Raw genomic sequence first — 17,123 nt, 5'->3', positions numbered from 1 at the left:
AGCCTAGGGGGAGGTGATATTCTAACAAATGTTTTGTGTGTGCCAGCTTTCAAGCTTAATCTTATATCAGTCTTCAAGATGACAAAAGACTTGAATTATTGTGCTATTTTTTATCCAGATTATTGTGTGTTACATGATCTCTCATCTGGGAAGGTGATGGAGATTGGTAAGCAGAAGGATGTGCTTTACACACTGTACTCACACGCAGAGAAGGGAACTATTGGTAACAGGTGCTTTGCATCAACACAAAAGGAAGATGTTCTTATATGACATCAAATGATATGTCATGTTCCAGTAAATGTCCTTAAGAAAATGCATATGTTTTATAATGCTTGTAAGAATAATTCTTTTACTTTGAAGAATTGTGAAATATGTCAACTTGCTAGACAAGCTAGATTGTCTTTCCCAAATAGTATGCATAGGTCTACCTTTGCATTCCAATTAATACATGTTGATGTTTGGGGACCATATAAATGTAATACTTTTGATGGCATGAAATAACTCCTCACTATTGTTGATGATCATACAAGATAGACATCGGTTTTCTTGATCAGACTTAAGTCAAATGTCTTAATGATACTACAAATTTCTTCACTGAAGTAGCAACACAGTTTGACAAAAGAGTCAAAAGGCTAAGATCTGATAATGGTGGAGAGTTTTTTAGTAATGATTGCAAACAGTTGTTACAGAGATATGGTAAATTACATGAGAGCTCGTCTTTACACGCCACATCAAAATGATGTTGTTGAAATGAGGCACAGACACATCCTTAAAACTGCCAGAGCAATCAAGTTTCAAGGAGGTCTGCCTAACAGTTTTTGGGGCTTATACATAGAGTCAGCTATATATGTTTTGAATAGAATACCCTTCAATGTGCTCAATGGCAAGTCATCTTTTGAATTATTGTATAACAAACTTCCTTCATTAGTGCATTTGAGAGTTATAAGGTGCTTGTCTTTTGCAACCAATCTTACTCAGAAGGAAAAATTCAGCCCTAGGGTTGTGAAGGCTATACTAGCTGGTTATAGTACATATCAGAAAGGTTACAAGTTGTATGACTTTGCAACTAAAACATTTTTTGTTAGTCAAGATGTTGTGTTCATGGAAGGAATTTTCCCATTCAAAGAAAATGTTCAGGGGCACAAGAAGATGTCACTATGCTACAGTACCACTTCTCATATGATGATTTGACAGTGCATTCTCTTCCTGTTGACATTGGATCAGAGGATCATGAAGTTTTACCTCCCATTAATGTTGATATAGAAGAGGAGAATAATGGTGTTAAAATGGAGGGGGAGAATAATAGAGCTAATATGGGGTTACCGCATGAAAATATTAGTATTGTTTCAGACAACAACATTGAAGAGGTTTTGCCTTCTAATGCTAATACTTCTGATATCAGGAGATCAACAAGGAGATCCAAACCTTATATATGGCACAAAGACTATGTAGTTAAGGCATGATCAAGTACTTATATGTATTCCATTGGCGACTATATCGACCATGATGGTCTTTCACCAAAATATCAGAGTTTTATGAACAAATTTTCAATAAAAACTGAGCCTTCTAACTATGCTGAAGCTGCAGTTGATAAGAGGTGGATGACAACCATGAAAGATGAAATATAGGCAGTGGAAGACAATAACACTTGGGAAATTGTAAAACTTCGCAAGGACAAGAATACAATAGGATGTAAATGGGTATATAAAATCAAGTATAACCCAAATGGGGAGATTGAAAGATTTAAGGCTAGATTAGTAGCAAATGGATACAACCAAAAAGAATGATTGGATTACCAAAAGACCTTTTCCCCTGTGGTCAAGATGAACACAGTCATGGCTATTATCTTTGTAGCAACAATTATCTCTATAGCAGCAGCTAAAGGATGGATGTTATATCAGATGGATGTCTATAATGCATTTCTCCAAGGAGACCTATATGAAGAAGTGTATATGACTATACCAGAAGTTTTTCCAAACAGAGAAAAGGTGATGGTCAAGTGTGCAGACTTCTAAAATTCGTGTATGGACTCAAGCAAGCATCCAGGCAATGAAATATTAAACACAACCCTGACTTCAGCTGGTTTACAAAGAGGAAGAGATAAGATAGCCATGGTCTTGGTATATGCAGATGATTTGTTGTTGATTGAAAATGATCACTCAATGATACAACACACCAAAGAAGTCCTACATACAACCTTCAGAATCAAAGACTTGGGAGAGCTAAAGTACTTTCTTGGCATTGAATTTGCTAGAAGCAAAGTTGTCATCTTAATGTATCAAAGAAATTATGTTTTGGAATTAGTGGCAGATATGGAACTTGCAGGTGCTAAACCTATTCCAATTCCAATGGATCAGAACCAGAGGCTTACTACAGCTGAATTTGATTAGCATATACCTTTGTCACATGAACATCTAGGACTGGAAGACCCCATTGGTTATCAGAAACTTATTGGGAGATTACTATGCCTCACAACCACCAGACCAGACATTGCATTTGTTGTGCAACGTCTGAGTCAATTTATGCATTTTCCAAGGAAATCTCATATGGAAGCAGCTATGAGGTTGGTTAAATATGTGAAATATGAACCAGGAACTGGGATATTTATGGCATTTGATGGTGATGAACTATTGAGGATATATTGTGATGCTGACTCGGGAGTTTGTATTAATAGTAAGAGATCAATTACTGGTTACTTGATGCAATATGGGAAATCTCCTATATCTTGGAAGTCTAAGAAACGAGCTAATGTTTCCAGGAGTTTGATTTCACATATCAGGGCACTTCATCCAATACTAAGTGCCAACGATCGTAAAGTAGTAATATAACCCAACTAGTGAGTTGGGGTCGAGTCCTAAGGGAGTGGTTTGTAATTGAGAATCAATAGGTAAGTAAGGATATGATCAAGTCAATCATAGCTAAAAATATTTACGAATAAAAGCATGGTTCAAGTTATGGGTGACACAAGTGTCAAATATCAGGGGGATTTGTTTCAACTATCAGCTACAACAACAAATAATACCAAAATAACAAGTATAGGGACGGGTTCTTGGGATGTGATTGGATTATGGGCTAAGGTAGACAACCGGGTAATTGCAATTAATAGTGAATAGTTGTAAATCAGTGAATAAGCTAGACTTTAATGGGGTAAACTTTCTCTCGAATAATTTACCCCGAATCAAATTGGTTTCTCTCGAACACCAATAAGCAGCAATTAAGAACAACCTTCTCTTTAGTCCATTCACTCTCTCGAGCTGAATGTGTGGAAAAGGGTTTAGGGTTCACTCTCTCGAGCTGAACCCATAACAACCCAATATCCACAGACCATCGATTTAGAAATTTTGGTTTTAAAACCTCTCTCTTGAGAAAGTCAAAAACATGAAGTTAGGATTGTATTTGCAACTACAACTCATTAATTCAACCACAATTAATGAACGAAATCACTTTTAAACAACATTTACACTATCAATTAACAATACCCAACAGCTAAATCAACCCATAATCACACCCCAAGAATTGGGGTTTTAGCTAGACATCATAAAAAGGTAAAAATCGTTACCAAGTTGTGTTTCCATCAAGTGGATAGGATTGATATAGTCTTTACAAAGGTCTAATATGAAGAATTTTCAACACCCACTTCCAATTTCTCAGAATTGGAAATCTTCAAAGCTAAGGAAATATTGTCTCTAAACTCAGTTCTCAGCTCTCAAACTTGAAAACTGAATAAAAATGAAAACTATTGAATGTTTGATACTAAACTAAAGATTTAAAAATGTATTTATAGTCGCCCAAAAATGTGCTGCAAAGGACTATTCGGCGCAATAAGTCGGGATCGCTGATTGGATCGGCGATCCTCAATTTGGTCAATTCCATCACCTTTTTGCTTTGGCCTTCAAGAACTTCAAGCTTTGTAACTTTGGGCGATATGGCACTGCATCGCGGAACCGTTCGACGACTCGCCGACTGCTCCTTTCTATCGCCTACTTGATTTTCTCCTTCAGGGCTTGGCACACTGGAACATTAGGCGAGACATTAGCCATTCGGAGATTCACCCAATGGATTAGGCGATCCTCAAGCCTTCTTTTCTTCGGCCTTTCAGCTGTCTTGTTTCTTTTTGCTCATTAGTGTCCATGCTTTGTTCCTCAATCCAAATACCTGAAATTTAAGGATTTACATCAGTTATTGGCACAAAATATGCATTTGAGGGTACTAAATCTATTAAAAAGAAGCCCTAAATGAGGACGATCAGAGTTCAGCTAAAGCTGAATACATGGTCATGGCTTCTTCAGTTGCAGAAGTGGTGCGGATGACTAGCTTGTTTAAAGAGCTTGGCATAGATATTAAGGTTCCTGTTACATTGTTCTCTGACAATACTCCAACTAGCTGCCAATCCTGTCTTCCACGAAAGGACCAAACACATTGACATAGACTGTCATTTTATTAGAGAAAAGGTTCAAGAAGGTGTGATTATGCCTGTCTATTTGCCTACTGCAGAACAGCCTGCTGACCTGTTCACAAAAGGACTTGGTCGACACCTACACTCATATTTGATGTCCAAGCTAGGGATGAAGAACATTTTCATAGCCTCTAGCTTGAGGGGAGTGTGAAAGAAATCAATAAATGTGTAGATGTACACTGATTAGTTGAAGTAGTTGGTTGTTAAATCTAATCACTTGATTAAGTGAGCTTATTAATGATGAGTAGAGTTGGTTAGAATAAGTCAGATAGAAAGTTTGTTAGAAGTGTCAGTACTGTATATAATGTAGTACAATATATTCATTCAGTGATATGAAAGATTTTTCTCCTCTTCTCTCCCAAGTAACCTTCTTCTTACTTGCATTACTTACATCAGTTGATCATGGATTCTAGATAATTTGACATCCTCTTCGGACAATTGAATCGAAAAGCCCTTATCTGTTGTTCCGTCTTGGCTAAGTGTACACTTCAACAATTATAATGAGGGAATTAGATTAATGCTCTAACGTTCACTTTCTACCCAATAGATATCTCAATGTTATAAAGCACTTCAGTTTAGTAGGCAGCATGTTCTAAATTCTCAATTTGCACTATTCTGTCAGTACAACTATGATATATATCATTAATGTACCTGCATTACTTATATACTACTAGTAGATGATTTAGTCTATAAAACTTTTAACTTAAATCAACTAGAAGATGATTAAATCACCAATTCTTATATATATATATACTAGATTTTCAACACATGCGTTGCACATGATTATCAATTCAGAAAATTTAAGTATAGACTTGAATAATAAGCTTCGCACAAAATAATATTGCAGATTCTTTTGTGAATGTTCAATGTGGATCGTCATATATCTCTTATTCACACAAACTTATGAAGATGGTCAATGAAAAATTTATTAGTTAAATGCAATAATGTGTATATATATATATATAACATTTTATTGTGAGTAGTAAAACATTTTTAACATTTATCTCTTGGTTTCTTTTTATCTGATAAAAATGATCCATGGCTGGAAGTTTTGTAACTTTAATTTAACACAAAATGAGCCCAAATAAAGGACATTTTTAGACATTATTACCGGTTGATTTCTCATATGGTCACTAAATTAATAGTTATTAACCGAGAAAGTCTTTTTTTTTCTTGATTCCAACTTCCTTCAACAAAAAAAGTGATTTTTTAAACTAATAACTAGTAGTTGAGTAACCACAATTTCATATTTGGATAAAGTAATTACTCAATGGCACTTATAAAATAATATTGCTTGTACCGTTCGTCCAACTTTTTTATTTTCTCTATTTTTGTTTGTTGTTTTGGTTACCTGGAGTACGTATTTGAAGTTTCTTATGTTTTCCATGTTATGTTCCAGTGTTTTGCTACTCTATTTATGTGAAGAAATTGGCAATTACTGGAAAATAGATGAATCAATATACTCCTTTATATGGTTGGTTTCCCATTTTGCACTGTCTAGTATCTGTCTTGGAGCCCGACTAATCCAGATGAATCTATATACTTATATAAACTTTCAATAAAAAGAACTTGTATTCAAATGAAATAAATTTCTCGAAACATTCAAAATATAGAATTTAAAAGACAAAACAGTTACAAACCGAAGTAAGAAAAGGAAAAATAAATAAATAAAGAATTACAAATTTTGATACCATGCCTTCTAACTCATAATATGAGAACCCCCTGGATTATATATGTTGAGCTGGAGGACTTAAATGAAACATGCATGTTGAACATGAAAGATGGGAATTTAATAATATGGAGGTGGTGATGATGGAGAAGGTGACAAAGAAGGCACCTTGTATTCTTCTTTAGGCACTGAAGGTACCTTTGGAACAAATGACACCTTTTTGTAGTTATCTTTTGGAACTGATGGCCTCTTGAAGTAGTCATTTTTTGGCAAAGAAGGCACCTTGTAATCATATTTAGTCATTGAGGGCACCTTTGGAACAAATGGCACCTTTTTGTAGTTATCTTCTGGAACTGATGGTTTCTTGTAGTAATCATTCTTTGGTAAAGAAGACAGTTTGTATTCTTCTTTATGCACTGAGGGCACCTTGGGAACATATGCCACCTTTTTGTAGCTATCTTCTGAAACTGATGGCTTCTTAAAGTAGTCAAATTTTGGCAAAAAATGACTCCTTATATTCAGGTTTAGCCATCGAGGGGACCTCTGGAACATATGATGCCTTCTTGTACTTGCCTTTTGGAACTGATGGCTTCTTATAGTAGTCATTCTTTGGCAAAGATGGTACCTTGTATTCCGCTTTAGGCTCTGTGGGTACCTTTGGAACATATGACACCTTCTTGTAGTTATCTTCTGGAACTAACGGCTTCTTGAAGTAGTCAAATTTTGGAAAAAATGACTCCTTATATTCTGGTTTAGCCATCGAAGGTGCCTCTGGAACATATGACGCCTTCTTGTAGTTATCTTTCTGAACTGATGGCTTCTTGAAGTAGTCAAATTTTGGCAAAAATGACTCCTTATATTCTGGTTTAGCCATCGAGGGTACCTCTCGAACATATGGCTCCTTCTTGTTGTTATCTTCCGAAAATGATGGCTTCTTGTAGTAATCATTCTTTGGCAAGAATGATTCATGTTCGGGAACGAAAGGTACTTTCTAATAGTTATCTTCTGAAACTGATGGCTTCTTGTAGTAATCATTCTTTGGCCAAAATGAGGACTTATATTCCTTTTCCGACTCTGAGGGTACCTTGAAGTCTTCACTTTTGACTATTGTGGTTGGTACTTTATTGTATGTTGAATATGATGATTCATAAGAATAAGGTGGATATGCCATAGTGCAGGTAGCAATTAAGAAAAATGCCAAAGCACAAGCAAATTGAAGCCATTGCTTCTTCATTTGGCTTCCCATTGAGAAGAATTGGATTCTAAAGCTAGATATTTGTTTATTTTTCTTTTTCTAGTGTGTTTTAGAATGGAGGAATTAGGAGTTTATATAACATAACTAAGATGGTGATTTGGTTATTTAATTTGGATGCTCTAAAAATATAAATAATCCAAACATATCAAATATTTTGCCATTTTTTGGTTAGTACTATTCCACTAAGGTTTTGTGATAATGGGAAGCCATGATCATTCATACTCATTTGCTTGACTCACCTATTTTTAAAGTTTTAACCCAATTTTTTATTGACTTCCAAGAATGTTGTTCTTTTTTTTTTTGTTGGTATAGTGAAAATTTGATTAAATTACTAGTTTTTAAAAGTTGAGCTATGTGTAGGCCTAAAAGATATTGTTCATTATTTGGTGTCCATTAATTATATGTACTTGTTGTGCACGACTCATAATCCACATCATGGCACCACACTTACTTTTTTTTTTAAAAATCACAGTTGCTATTTTTTGGATGCACATTGAATAAATCTGCTTATGTGTAATATCATACAAATCATACATGAGATGTAAGCAACTCTGAGCAAGCCTGTTGTGACAAATCAATTGGAAAAGCATATGTTGGCAGAAGAAATCGATCTCTTTCCTCTCTTATCCTTGCGAGATACCATGAATACTTTTCATTACCAAGAATGACAATATTTTGGGTTCGATTAGTTCTTCTTGATACAAACAGGAAAAAATTAGAAGCTATTGTTTTAATGTCATATATCTGATGTTTTTGGTTATTAACTCAAATTGATTCAAATTTGCGTCATGTATGATCTATTTTTAAGAAAAAAAATTGCTCTATATATGAGATATTACTTCAATCTTCCCTAGGATCAAACCCTACCACAAAGATAATTGAGTCAATGAATTTATTTTTAAAAAAAACACTCTCAAAATATTTTAGAAGTTCTGGCTTTAAAAAATTTCATACTTTAAGCATAGAACTTCTGCAATATAGATCAAATGCACCTTAACAATAACTAAATGATAAATATTGAAGGGCTAATGAAAAATTTGTGACATTTTATCTTAAGTAGTGTAATATTTATCGTCGAGTTTTTCTTTATCTGATTGAAATGGTTCGCTTTATTTCTTTATCTCCCAAGAATTGTATGTTTATAACAATAGAGATCGTTTCTTTCTTCTTTCCAATTCTATTGAGTAATATATCAGGCGATTCACCCAATATAATCCTTAGTAACCTATTTTTGAAATATTATTTGATTGTTGTTATGTTCCAGAGTTTTGTTATTAATAGTAAGTGAACAAATTGGTAATTGATGGAAGAATAGATGAAAACTACATAAACTCTCAATAAAAAGAACTTGTATTCAATTGAAATAAATTTCTCGTTCAAAATATAGAATTTAAATGACAAAACAATTACAAACCGAAGTAGGAAAAGGAAAAATAAATAAATAAATAAATACAAATTTTGATATCATGCCTTCTAACTCATAATATGAGAACCCTATGGGTTATATATGTTGAGCTGGAGAAGGACTAAAATGAAACATCCATGTTGAACATGAAAGATGGAAATTTAATAATATGGAGGTGGTGGTGATGGAGAAGGTGATGGCTTCTTGTAGTAGTCACTCTTTGACAAAGAAGGCACCTTGTATTCTTCTTTAGGCACTGAGGGCACCTTTGGAACATATGACACCTTTTTGTAGTTATCTTCTGAAATCGATGGCTTCTTGTAGTAGTCATTTTTTGACAAAGAAGGCACCTTGTATTCTTCTTTAGGAACTGAGGGCACCTTTGGAACAAATGGTACCTTTTTGTAGTTTTCTTCTGGAACTGATGACTTCTTGTAGTAATCATTCTTTGGCAAAGAAGGTACCTTGTATTCTTCTTTAGGCACTGAGGGCACCTTTAGAACATATGACACCTTTTTGTAGCTATCTTCTGAAACTGATGGCTTCTTGTAGTAGTTATTTTTTGGCAAAGAAGGCACCTTGTATTCCTCTTTAGTCACTGAGGGCTCCTCTGGAACAAATGGTACCTTTTTGTAGTTATCTTCTGGAATTGATGGCTTCTTGTAGTAATCATTCTTTGGCAAAGAAGACACCTTGTATTCCTCTTTAGTCACTGAGGGCACCTCTGGAACAAATGGTACCTTTTTGTAGTTATCTTCTGGAATTGATGGCTTCTTGTAGTAATCATTCTTTGGCAAAGAAGGTACCTTGTATTCTTCTTTAGGCACTAAGGGCACCTTTGGAACATATGATACCTTTTTGTAATTATCTTCTGGAACTGATGGCTTCTTATAGTAGTCATTCTTTGGCAAAGATGGTACCTTGTATTCCGGTTTAGGCTTTGTGGGTACCTCTGGAACATATGACGCCTTCTTGTAGTTATCTTTTGGAATTAATGGCTTCTTGAAGTAGTCAAATTTTGGAAAATATGACTCCTTATATTCTGGTTTAGCCATCGAGGGTACCTCTGGAACATATGACGCCTTCTTGTAGTTATCTTCTGAAAATGATGGCTTCTTGAAGTAGTCAAATTTTGGCAAAAATGACTCCTTATATTCTGGTTTATCCATTGAGGGTACCTCAGGAACATATGACTCTTTCTTGTAGTTATTTTCTGAAAATAATGGCTTCTTGTAGTAATCATTCTTTGGCAAGAATGATTCATGTTTGGGAACAAAGGGTACTTTCTTATAGTTATCTTCTGAAACTGATGGCTTCTTGTAGTAATCATTTTTTGACAAAAATGATGACTTATATTCCTTTTCTGACTCTGAGGGTACCTTGAAGCCTTCACTTTTGACTACTGTGTTTGGTACTTTATTATATGTTGAATCTGATGATTCATAAGAATTATAAGGTGAATAAGCCATAGTGCATGTGGCAATCAAGAAAAATGCCAAAGCACAAGCAAATTGAAGCCATTGCTTCTTCATTTGGCTTCCCATTCAGAAGAATTATTGGATTCTAAGGCTAGATATTTGTTTGTTTTTCTTTTTCTTGTGTGTTTTAGAATGGAGGAATTAGGAGTTTATATAGCATAACTAAGATGGTAATATGATGATTTAAAAATTAAATAATCCAAACATATCAAAGATTTTGCCATTTTTTGGTTAATGCTGTTCCACTAAGGTTTTGAGATAATGGGAAGCCATGAACAATTTTAATCACCTATTTTTAAAATTTTGATCCAATTTTATTATTAACTTCCAAGAATGTTGTTCTCGTTTTTTTTTCTTTTTTGTTATATTGAAAATAGGGGTGTGCACTATTCGGATTAAACCGAATAACCAAACCAAATCAAACCGAATTTTTATTTGGATTGGTTTTTGGATTGGTTTTTGGTTTTCGGATTGGTTTTGGATTAATAAATTACTTTGTTTGTTTTTTTGGTTTGGTTTTGGATTAAAAAAATAAAAACCAAAATATCGAAAAAACTGAATTATATGTGTGTATATATATAAATGTTTAGGTTTAGAATTAAGTTGGAGTTAACCACTTTTGTCCCTTTTTGGTTATTGCCTTTCATCATGATTACATTTATATTTTATATTTGAACATCTATAATAGGTATAATTATAAGTATTGTGTTTTAAGTTTTACTTATGATTTATATTATAAAGTATATTTAAGAGAATCAATATTATTACTTTGGTTATGTTATTAATTATTGACATAACCGAATAACCAAACCGAAAAAAGCTGAACAGAATAAAGGAAACCAAACCAAACCAAATTTATTTTGGATCGGATTGGGTTACACTTTTACAAACCAAAAACCGAAAAATCTAAACCGAAAAACCGAATGCACACCCTAATTGAAAATTTGATTAAATTAGTTTTTTTAAAAGTTGAGATATGTGTAGGCCTAGCAAATATTGTTCATTATTTGGCGCCCATTAGTTATATGTACTTGTTGAGCACGACTTATATTCCACATCAATATGACACCATACTTTTAAAAAAAAATCTTTTCTTTTTCTTTTTCTTTTTTTGGAAATTTTCGGATTAATTTGTAGTTGCTACTCTTTGGACGTACACACAATAAATCCGCTCATTGCAATATCTTGCAAATCATACATGAGATGTAAGCTGCTTTAAGCAAACCCTTTTTGAGAAATTAACTGAAATATGTTGTACCATACATACTTTTCTTTACTAAGAATTACAATATTTTGGGTTTTATTAGTTCTTGATATAAACAGGATAAATTAGAAGTTATTGTTTTTAATGTCATATATTTAATGTTTTTGGTTATTAACTCAGATTAATTCAAATTAACATCGTATCTATTTTTAGGAAAGAAGTGATCTATGATATATTAATCCATTCCCTAGGATTGAACGGCCTGCCAAAAAGATAACTGAGTTAATCAAATTATTTTTAAAAATTTCTCAAAATATTTAAGAAGTTCTGGATTCAAAAAAAAATTCATACTTTGAGCTCAAAACTTCTGCAATATAGATCAAATGCACCTATACAATAATATTGAAGGGCTTATGAAAAATCCGTGACATTTTATCTTAAGTAGGATAATATTTATCTCCGAGGTTCTCTTTATCTGATTAAAATGATTCACTATTTGGTTCGCTTTATTTTTTTATCTCCCAAGAATTGTATGTTTGTAACAATAGAAATCGTCATATATTAGGAAATGCACCCAATATAATCCTTAGTTACCTATTTTTGAAGTACTTGATAGTTGTTATGTTCCAGAGTGTTGTTATTAATAGTAAGTGAATAAATTGGCAGTTGCTGGAAGAATAGCTGAAAACTACAGAAACTCTCAATAAATAGAATTTGTATTCAATTGAAATAAACAATCTTCTGGAAATATTGAAAATACAATATAATTTAATTAAATGATAAAACAATTGAAACTCGAACTAGAAAAAGAAATTACATGTTATAAGAAGCAACTCATATTCAATTTTTCATGTTTCAATTTACGTGACATAATTTATTTTTTAGTCCATCATCAAATGATTGTCACCTTCTATAATTGAAAATAATTTAACTTTAAACTTTCTATTCACCCTTAATAAAATAACTTATAGTCATATAAATAATCAACGAGTGTTTTAGAACACAAACTTAAAAAAAAAAAATCTTAAACTTTATGTCGATTCAAACAGAGTCACAAAAATTGAGATGAAGAAAACCTAAAAGATAAATGTTTAATCTTCTTAATTGATTTGGTTTATTTAATTTGTGGCCTAGTTTTCATAAGATTAATTATTGGGAAACTTATCAAACCACATACATTTAGGGCTTAATTACATTTTATTTCAGAAATTTTCTCAATTACAAAAATTTTGAATTTTTCATTGCTCTCGGATTACATTACAAATGATACATTACTTTATGGGATGGATGTATCCAAGAGAGGATAGAGATTTATACGAGAGTGGATAGAGATGTATCTGAGAGGGGATAGGGTTGTATCCGAGAGGGGATAGAGATGTATACAAGAGTGGATAGGAATGTATCCGAGAGGGAATGATTGTATCTGAGAGGGAATAGGGATGTATCCGAGAGGGGATAGAGATGTATCCGAGAGGGAATATGGATATATCCAAGAAGGAATTTTTATAATTTTTTAAATGATAAGAAATTTTAGAGATTATAATATTTAAGTTATGTATTTATATAATTTTTCGTTAAATATCATCTATACATAACTTATTCTATGACTCTTGCGTGATTTGTACGTAAATATGACAGTGTAGTTTAGTGCAATATTATTAATATTGACCCGGCCGGCCGATAATTCACAAAACGACATTTGTGCATTGAGTTGAGAAATGATCTTTTTTTTATATATAAAAATAAACATCTCTCAGAAAAAAAATATCTTAAAATTAAAAAAATAATTGTGAAGTGCTACAGAAACAAATCTCTCAATACCAACAAAATACATTTTATATCTTTAGACAAAATAAATTAAATACAAAAGGAGACCAATGACTAGACCCGTTTGCGCGTTACTCTCTCTGTTTCTTTTTAGTTGTTATAATTTTCTTTTTGAAAGTCAAATGATATAAATTTTGACAAATATTTTAAGATGTATTTTTTCATCTTATAGATATGAAAAAAGTTACAATTTATAATATTTTTCGTATAGTTTTTAAATATCTAAATTTTTTATTTTAAATGTAATTTAATTTAATTTCAAAAATTAATCAAATTCACTCTCGAAAAGGATAACATGATAACTAAAAAGGAACAGAGGATCTCCTCGTATAATGTTTTCCTACCAACTTATTTGACTTCTTATGCTTGACTAAATCCAACTCTATGTTGATTGATGAAAACGGAGTATTTGTTGTTATAACAATCATATCTATTAGAAAAGATTAAAAAAAAAAAAATCATAAGTGTCTGTCGTATATATGAGGCTGGTGTAAATTAAGAATAATATTTCTCTATTCATTTGGCTTCTTATGCTTGACTAAAGAAACTATTGTCCAATAGGATATACAATTTTATTAAAATAATAATTATTATAATAATACTGACTTGTCATTGATATCAATACCTTAAAAAAAGTTCTCTACAATATAAATAATTGTGTACACTACACAAGTTCATCAAAAGGAAAATAATCCAAGAAAATTGCATATCAATATATTTGATGATGGTTCCCAAAATAGTTCAATTTCTCATTATCTTATATCTCTTTACGGTTACTTTCGCTTCCATGGAGGAAGCAATTGCCCTCCTAAAATGGAAAGCAACTTTCAAGAACCATACTAATTCCTTATTGACTTCATGGACACAAAGCTCGAATGCATGTGGGAATTGGTATGGAGTTATGTGCTTAAATGGTAGGGTAAGCAAGTTGGATATTCAAGGTGCTTGTGTCATCGGTAAACTCTATGATTTTCCATTTTCGACTCTTCCTTTTCTTGAATATGTTGATCTTAGTATGAATAATCTCTCTGGAACTATCCCACCTGAAATTGGTAATCTCACTAATCTTGTCTATATTGACTTGCACACCAATCAGATTTCAGGCACAATCCCATCACAAATCGGCTCACTATCCAAGCTCCAGAACATTTACATCTATGACAACCTTTTAAATGGTTCCATTCCTGCCTCATTGAGCAATTTGACCAACTTGTCTATTTTGTCTCTTTATCAGAATAATCTTTCTGGCTCGATTCCTACAGAAATAGGTTATTTAAGGTTTCTTACTTCTCTAGATTTGGGTACTAATTCTCTTAATGGTTCTATTCCTACTTCATTGGGAAATTTGACCAACTTATCTAGTTTGTTTCTTAATGGGAATCACCTTTCTGGCTTTATTCCCGCTTTATTGGGAAATTTGACCAGCCTTTCTATTCTGTATCTTCAGGAGAATGACCTTTCTGGCTCCATTCCTGAAGAAATAGGTTATTTAAGGTCTCTTAGTCAACTAGTTTTGGCTAAGAATTCTCTAAGTAGTGCTATTCCTGCCTCATTGGGAAATTTGACTAGCTTATCTGGTTTGTATCTTAATGAGAATCACCTTATTGGCTCTATTCCCCCTTCATTGGGAAATTTGACCAGTCTGTCTATTCTTTATCTTAATCAGAATAACCTTTCTGGATCCATTCCTGAAGAAATAGGTTACTTAAGGTCTCTTAGTCAATTAGTTTTGGCTAAAAATTCTCTAAGTGGTGCTATTCCTGCTTCATTGGGGAATTTGACCAGCTTGACCTCTATGTATCTTCGTGAGAATCATCTTTCTAGCTCCATTCCTAAAGAAATAGGTTACCTAAAGACTCTTAGTTATTTAGATTTTTCTACTAATTTTCTTAATGGTTCTATTCCTGCTTCTTTGGGGAATTTGAACAACTTGTATCTTTTGTCTCTTTATGCTAACAACCTTTCTGGTTCGATTCCAAGTGAGTTGGGGAATATAGGAAGACTAGTTACTATGTATTTAAATATTAATCAACTCATTGGTTCAATTCCGGATTCCTTTGGCAACTTGAGAAACTTGCAATGGATGTATCTCCACAACAACAATCTCACTGAGAAAATTCCTTCATCTTTCTGCAATTTGATGAAATTGGAAGTGGTGTATTTGGGGAGAAACAACTTTAGGGGAGAAATTCCGCAATGTCTAGTTAATATCAGTGGACTCGAGGTATTGAAAATAGAAGATAATAATCTCAGTGAAGATATCCCTTCGTCTATTTGCAATCTAACATCACTAAGGATTTTAGATTTGGGTAGAAACAATTTGAAGGGAGCAATTCCACAATGTCTTGGCAACATGGGTGGTCATCTTGAGGTTTTGGATATCCACCAAAACAATCTTTATGGGACTCTTCCAGAAACTTTTAGCAATGGAAGTGTACTCAGAAGCTTAGACTTGCATGACAATGAATTAGAAGGAAAAATCCCCCGATCTTTAGTCAATTGTAAAAACTTGGAAATTCTTGATTTAGGAGACAATCACTTCAACGACACATTTCCAATATGGTTTGAAACTTTGCCAAATCTGAAAGTTTTAAGCTTGAGATCGAACAAATTGCATGGACCAATTAGAACTTTAAGTAATGGAAACATGTTTTCTGAGCTTCGAATCATAGATCTTTCTTATAATGCTTTCACAGGAAATTTGTCGACTAGTCTATTTCAAAAATTGAAAGCCATGAGGACAATTGATCAAACAGCAAAGGTACCAACATATCTTGGTAAATCTGGAGAGAGAGATTACAATGATTCTGTAACAGTTTCAACGAAGGGAATGGAGTATGAACTGGATAGAATTTTGACACTTTTCAAGACTATCGATCTTTCAAGTAACAAATTTGAAGGACATATTCCAAGTAGTTTGGGAGATCTCATTGCACTTAAGGTGCTAAATTTGTCTCATAACAGATTGCAAGGTAATATACCATCATCACTTGAAAGTTTATATTTAGTCGAATCATTGGATCTTTCATTCAACCAGCTTTCAGGAGAGATACCACAACAACTTGCTGCTCTTACATTTCTTTCATTCTTAAATCTCTCTCACAATCATCTCCAAGGATGCATTCCTCAAGGACATCAATTTGATACATTTCAAAATAATTCATATGAAGGTAATGATGGATTACGAGGGTTCCCAGTTTCAAAAGGTTGTGGAAGTAATTGGATACCAGAGACAAATAATAGAGATTATGAGCCAGATGATGAAGAAAGCAATTCTGAATTTCTAAATGATTTTTGGAAAGCTGCTCTTATGGGATATGGAAGTGGGCTATGTATTGGAGTATCCATTATATATATCATGATCTCAACTGGAAATCTAAAATGGCTTGCAAATATTTTTGAAAAGTTAGAAGAAAAAATTATTATGAGACAGATAAGGAAGAAGCGAAGTCAAAGGTAAGTTCTTGTTTGATCTTTAGTTATCTCAACAACTAATTGAATGCTCTACCAAAACATATTTCTCTTTCAAAAATCAATTAGTAGAAGCAATAGTAAGACTTAACTTTCTCTTTGAGTAAAAATAAAAATCAGATAATAAATAAACAAATTTGAACATGCAGGTGCTTGGAGGAACATTTGGTGGAATGCTCATGAGAAATGTAATGTTATGAACTTTGATGATATATCAAGTTTATGTAAGATATTAATATATTCAATAAATGTTGTGTGTATTGGATGAACTGTATGCATTTCTTGATTCAAGTATGAGAGTTTGTATCAGTTATAGATGTGTATTATTAATACCATGAATTTTTATGTACTATTAATA

At 32.9% G+C, this 17,123-nt stretch overlaps 3 protein-coding genes and 1 pseudogene across 4 annotated transcripts; 2 read left to right on the top strand and 2 right to left on the bottom strand.

The window, feature by feature from the left end:
* Positions 1-645: 645 nt before the first annotated feature.
* LOC107063396 (uncharacterized) lies at positions 646-1,463 on the top strand. The gene is made up of 2 exons (XM_015315235.1): positions 646-1,042; positions 1,138-1,463. The coding sequence occupies exons 1-2, from the start codon at positions 646-648 to the stop codon at positions 1,461-1,463; spliced, it is 723 nt and encodes a 240-aa protein (XP_015170721.1).
* Positions 1,464-6,245: 4,782 nt separating this feature from the next.
* Positions 6,246-7,371, bottom strand: LOC102594625 (adhesive plaque matrix protein-like; annotated as a pseudogene).
* Positions 7,372-8,891: 1,520 nt separating this feature from the next.
* On the bottom strand, positions 8,892-10,329 carry LOC102590951 (adhesive plaque matrix protein-like). Its single transcript, XM_015315242.1, has one exon. The coding sequence runs from the start codon at positions 10,327-10,329 to the stop codon at positions 8,947-8,949; it is 1,383 nt and encodes a 460-aa protein (XP_015170728.1). The 3' UTR covers positions 8,892-8,946.
* A 3,650-nt stretch (positions 10,330-13,979) lies between these two features.
* LOC102590055 (probable leucine-rich repeat receptor-like protein kinase At1g35710) lies at positions 13,980-17,123 on the top strand. Of its 2 annotated transcripts, XM_015315241.1 has the most exons (3): positions 13,980-16,266; positions 16,411-16,750; positions 16,915-17,123. In XM_015315241.1, the coding sequence occupies exons 1-3, from the start codon at positions 14,016-14,018 to the stop codon at positions 16,946-16,948; spliced, it is 2,625 nt and encodes an 874-aa protein (XP_015170727.1). In that variant the 5' UTR covers positions 13,980-14,015; the 3' UTR covers positions 16,949-17,123. The 2 variants fall into 2 exon arrangements, with proteins under 2 accessions (XP_015170727.1, XP_006361349.1); XM_006361287.2 differs by having other exon boundaries at positions 13,980-16,750.

This window comes from Solanum tuberosum, unplaced genomic scaffold (genome assembly GCF_000226075.1).
Source record: "Solanum tuberosum cultivar DM 1-3 516 R44 unplaced genomic scaffold, SolTub_3.0 scf00344, whole genome shotgun sequence".
NCBI lineage: Eukaryota > Viridiplantae > Streptophyta > Magnoliopsida > Solanales > Solanaceae > Solanum > Solanum tuberosum.
Note: the sequence above shows the minus strand (reverse complement) of the source record. Positions and strands in the feature narration are given on the sequence as shown.